The sequence below is a fragment of the Zeugodacus cucurbitae genome, chromosome 3 (assembly GCF_028554725.1).
Source record: "Zeugodacus cucurbitae isolate PBARC_wt_2022May chromosome 3, idZeuCucr1.2, whole genome shotgun sequence".
NCBI classification, from domain to species: Eukaryota; Metazoa; Arthropoda; class Insecta; order Diptera; family Tephritidae; genus Zeugodacus; species Zeugodacus cucurbitae.
This window is the reverse complement of record NC_071668.1, coordinates 43,803,442-43,809,316: the sequence shown is the minus strand read 5'-3', so window position 1 is coordinate 43,809,316 and position 5,875 is coordinate 43,803,442. Positions and strand designations below refer to the sequence as shown.

The 5,875-nt window shown below is 37.5% G+C and overlaps 1 protein-coding gene across 1 annotated transcript; it reads left to right on the top strand.

Moving 5' to 3' along the window:
* The first annotated feature begins 2,943 nt into the window (after positions 1-2,943).
* LOC105219418 (transcription factor Maf) lies at positions 2,944-5,470 on the top strand. Its single transcript, XM_054227331.1, is given in 1 exon segment — positions 2,944-5,470. A coding segment is annotated over 1 exon segment (1,485 nt). The 5' UTR covers positions 2,944-3,709; the 3' UTR covers positions 5,195-5,470.
* The last annotated feature ends 405 nt before the right edge of the window (positions 5,471-5,875 follow it).

The following is a 5,875-nucleotide window of genomic DNA, read 5'->3' as shown; positions in this document are numbered from 1 at the left end:
TAGAAGTTTATTATAAGCAGAGCAAAGGCGCAGTGTATCAGTAATAAAGCAAAGAGGATTTGCTACAAAATATTAATACTCAATCCTGACTTTGCACTTGTAATTTTTAGTTTTAAATATTATTTTGCTTCGGTCTTAAGTATTTTTCCCAACTGAATTAATTTTTCCTTGTGGAAAGTTTTCTAAGACAGCACATATTGGTGCTTCAGTTTCTGAAATAAAAATTTTTATCCAAGGAATTTAAGCGTTTTTATTAAAAATAGTCTGTAATAGCAAGAATTCAACATTATTCTTAAGTATTCTTACATGACCATTCAAATTGCATGCATATGTATTTCTTTGTGTTGTCACAATCAGTTCATACATACATATATGTATATATACACTATGTCCGACATTCTCATAATCCATTAATTAAGGTTTATCAATTGGGAAATTATCAAATATGTTCATATTTGCGGCACAACTTTAAGTTTTCTTGTTTCAGCTAGAATAATACTTGTGTAACTAAACATATTGTTATTCTTACTTTTCCTCCAGTCCAGTTCAGACCAGAGACCATTTATACAGTTTTCAGATATAAATCAATAGTTTTCAATTAGTATACGTTTGTGCTTCAACAACCGTTACAAATACTTATATGTATACATACATATGTATGTATGTGTGAATTTAAATCTTTTGGAGATTTTGCCACAAATGTAGGTTCTGCCAATTAAAATATCGTATATGCACATTTATATGTATACTCGTACATACATATGTATATTTGCATATGAAAGTATGAAATACGAGTACTTCCAACATTTCCCTTCTTTACGTAATCAATGGGCGTGAAAATACCCATCCTTACTAAAACCACAATTGGTAGACGAGGTTTTGAGGTTAAAAAGTGTCCATCGTACTATTGCTTGCTCTCCTTCATGCTTGTGTACGCACCTGCCCCTGCTGCACCTTTAAGATTTTCACAACCCGTTGCAACCACTCTGATAAAATATTTTTATCTGATACGTTCAAACGGAGAACGACAACAAATAGGCGGAGCTGCGCAAAATATTTACACTCAGCCGAGCGCTCGTTGGATATCCGTCTATGTAATGTAATCGTCTTTACCGTTTTATGGACGGTGATTCAAAACGCCCACTTTTCTACTACAACAACAACGTTAAACATAGCTTTGAAAATAAAACCCACACATAGAAACACAACGGGAAACCACCACCAACGCCAAAAAATGAAATATACGCTTACAGCACGACCTCAATACAATACGAAATACGTGAGAAGCCCTTACAGTCGTTGCTCGTCTATGTACTGATTACATATGCACACTTATACACATGCAATCGGTTGGTCGAGAACTTTATTTAGCGATTGAGCTTATTCGTAGCATACTCTCCCACAGAAATGTCGCTAAATATTTTTATAAAAAGCAGACAGCGCACAGTGTACGGAATATCGGAAAACTCGGTGTAAAATACACTAAATTGCAATACATACATATACATATGTATTTCTTACTCTCATTCACTCTTGAAATTATTGAAAATTATTCTTATTAAAAGATTTTAATCTATACTACTATTATAAAGAGGAAAGATTTGTATGTATGTTTGTAATAAATTAACACAAAAACTACTGTGCCAATTTCAAAAATTCTTTCACCATTGGAAAGCTACATTCACCCCGAGTAACATAGGCTATATATTTTGCTAGAATCTCAACTTTATGGGAATAGTTACCAGGTGAGGGTATCAATAAGACTCCGTGATGGAGAATCTTAATCTGAAACTGAAGATCGTCTTGCAAGTCATTCTCTTCGCATCGCAATCGCGTGTCAGAGGGTCGAGTATGGAGCGGTGTACACCGGCTTGAAGAACAAAATAATAGAAATATACAAGCTCGCTTCATAATCAGGGAGAAAGACAGCGGACACCAAAGTCGCAATCAAGTTTTAGCTAATTACAAATAAAATATAAGGATTTTATATTATTTTTCTTACAACTATTTTTTTGAGCCAAAATATGTAGAAAATTTGACCAAAAAGTGAATTTTTTGGTTAAAACTCTGTCAAAAATTCAAATTTCAATTTTTTCTTGTTTTCTTCGTTCATTAACTAGATTTAACATCGAAATATTTTTGGTTTATTGTTTTTAGATGAACCAATCATGAGTTACGATGTCCACCGCAAGACCTTTTTTTTTAGACTCGTCATGGGAATTTGTAAATAAAAATTTCACAAAATTCTATTTAAATGTGTATCTTTGATATGACGAATTGTTTAAATGAGATACATGATTGTATATGTATATTAAAAAATGTAAAAAAATAACCTATTTTTCTGCATCTGAAATCCACCTAACCCCTTAATTAATTGTTTTCCGCAACTTTCCAAAAATTGGTATACATCTCATTAGTTCGATTTCAATCAGAAAGTTTTAGTGTGAAACCGACTACTAAGAAGTTTCACCACAATACTAGTTTTGTAGAAAATCTGTTTATGTGCGTTTGATGTTAACCTCCGTTTAACAAGTGTTAAAAGTGTCAAAATATTTTTATAGAAATAAATAATAAATAAATTAAGCTTGTTCACCTTTAGCGCAATAAATATTAAATTTTGCTCTCCATAGAGTATTACAGCGAAATATCAAAGCTTTATTCATTTGAGCGCGCATAGAGCTTTATTATATATATCATATACATATTGTACATACATATGTATATATGTATGTATGTTATACATTGCAGCAATGTTGCAGCGTATTTTAGTTAGTTTCGACAATTTTTTATTAACAATAAAATCGAGCTGAATGTTCGACCCACTGTATTCATGCTTTTCGGGAGCCAAAACTTACAGGCGACATTACGAGTACCACACACTTGTGCTAAATAACACAAACACTGCCCTCAGACAGCTCAGTTTGTAATCATCTAACGTTGACTCCACGAAGGGTGTCGTTGTTTTTCAATTCGAATTTGGATACATCGCTCAACAAATTCGCACACATACAAGCAGCATTCCGTAGTGTACTCGTACAGTGCGCTAAGTTGGGTGGTGGTTTTTGAGTATATAGCATTGGTATTAACTATAAGCTCTTGTGCTACCGGCAAATTCAGCATCGGAATTGTTGGAGCAGCATTCCAGTATGACGCGCGTTGCCATCCACAACGAGGCGACGCGACAAAGTACGACTTCCGACGATCCGCACACAGTTAAACGGCTTGCTTTTCGCAGTCGGGAATATATACCTGTACAAAAAGTTTAGCTTAACCATTCCGCAACTATCGCGACGTACACCCTTCACAATATTTAGTAATTATCATCACATTACTGAAACTGGTTGACGCGGAACTCGCGAACGGAGTCGAATTCGACCGCGAAAGTGCTTCGCTTTGCAATAAAAAGAAATGTGCATAAAAGAATAATAGAAGGTGTAATAGATAACATATTGAATTTAGTGATTTAATACAAAATCGACAGCAAGGTTTTTAATAAATTTGTAAAATATCTAATATATTGAATAATTAATCGAAACAATAAATAGTGTAAATCTGTGCGTACATAGTATTTTCATTGACATATACATAATATATGAGTGTTGTACATATAAACAGCATCAATTAAAAAAGCAAAATAATAAAAAAAGTGTTTTGGTTAATAAACCAGCAATCTTATAACAGTGTGTGTGTGAATCAAAACTATCTCTAAATGAGAATGGAAGACCCAAACCTCGCCGAACAGTATGTGCAGGAATTCGTGCTCGATCACCTCGAGGACGGTTCTGCAACTGTTACAGCTATCGGAGTGAAACGTGAAGATCACAGTCCATCGGCAGCCACAAAAATCGCTTGGACAACTACAACAATCACGCCAGAAGAAGAGGAAGCAACTGATCCACCCGCCATCAAGATGCGACCCTTCCCACAAAGTTGGCACATTGACGATCGCCGGTTACAGCCATTGTCTCCACCACCTGAAATCTATACGCACGGACCTATGGCTGGACAGGCGATCCTTGTGAACACATCAGTGCCGGGTGGCGTGCCATCGACACCACCTGAGACACCACCAGTTATTAGCTCACCCAACGGCAGTACTTGTGCCCAAACGTATGCAACAATTACAAGTGCTCCGTATCCAACACATCGGCCACCAACCAGCGCTGGTCTAACACAAGAAATGATGTGGCTACCGAACTCAATGCGTTCAGATCCTCAGCCATTGGACTTACGACCGCTTGCATGCCCTACTCATGAGGAGGAGTGGGAGCGACAACGTGAATATATGCATGCCTCAGCGGCAGTGGCGGCCGCCAGTCATCATCATGGACACTTGGTGGCACAATCCCAACACCATCCGCATCACCATCATTTTCAACCACTAGAGCACTTAACACCCATAAATATGCATACTTCTTACCACAGCGCTATACCCAACGGCGCTACAAGTCTTGGCGGTGGCGTCAATGGCAGTCAGGCGCCATCTATCGCGCCAATTACCACCTCTGTTGTGCATCTCAACCGTCCTATGTCGGTCTGCTCAACGCGATCATCCACAAATTCACCGCGCACCTGCTCCAGACAATACAGCACTTCCAGTAATTTAGGTCTTGACGACTGTATAAGTGATGATCTGCTAACCACACTGAGCGTACGAGAATTAAATAAACGCCTGCATGGGTGCCCCCGTGAAGAAGTGGTACGGCTCAAAGCTAAACGTCGCACGCTGAAAAATCGTGGCTACGCACAAAGCTGCCGCTCCAAACGCCTACTACAACGACACGAGTTAGAGAAAACCAATCGACAGTTGAATCAGGATCTACATCGTTTGAAATTGGAATTTTCGCGTGTATGTCAAGAGCGCGATCATTTGAAACAACGTCTGCAAATGCGCACGAGTAGTGGTAGTGGTGGCGTAATTGCCGCTCTATCAAATTCTACCGATGGCAGTACACCAGGTGTGATCACCGTCGGTCAACCGCATTTAAATGCAGATAGTCAAAATTCACCGGAGTTCTATCTCTGACGCCAACTAGCAATCGGGGGACAACATGCGGCAGCAGCCGCTGCCGTAGCTGCAGCGTCCAACCATCATCCGCCACACACGCCATCCGCACATCCGCACGCACATCAATGGCCATCGCGCTACCATCAGCATCTACACCAACAACCAGCAAGCACTGCAACAATATGAATTTTATGTCGCAAAAATTATTAAATCTAATATAATTAGCGTACGCTTGTATTTAGTGAAAATCATTAAAAATAGTAAATATTACCTAGGACTTTACTGTGACTTTAAGCGACAAACACATCAGTGTTCTAGTATACTCGTATGTAAGTAAAATGGACACACGTGGTTATTTGACACAATTTGACCATCACACATATTGCATCGAATAACAAATAAGCATATCCCCAAACCACTTGCAGTTGTAATAAACTCAATTTTTTTAATCGGATCAGTTCCTGTGATGGCAGTGCAAACAATATATTTTGGATTAGGTTAAGCAGTTAAGAAAGTGGTCGTGAAATAATTATTCGATTCGAGGTGCACACACACATATATATGTTTTCTACGCAATTACGACTATTGTACTATTAAGAGCTCTTAGATAAATTCATTCATAAACATTTGACAATAAAATAATAAGTGTTGTGTTTAGTTCGTAGTTATGCGTAATAATGTACATACATACTTACTTATGGTGTATACGCGTATGATAATTGGTAAATCAGTACTTGTGTTTAATGATATGATCAATTATGCATGTGCTCTAGATTATTTTCAATGGTCTGTACCACTTTTTTTAATTTCCCAAATGATGTACGAGTATAGAGTATGTATTAATTGAAATTAAGAATATGAAATGAC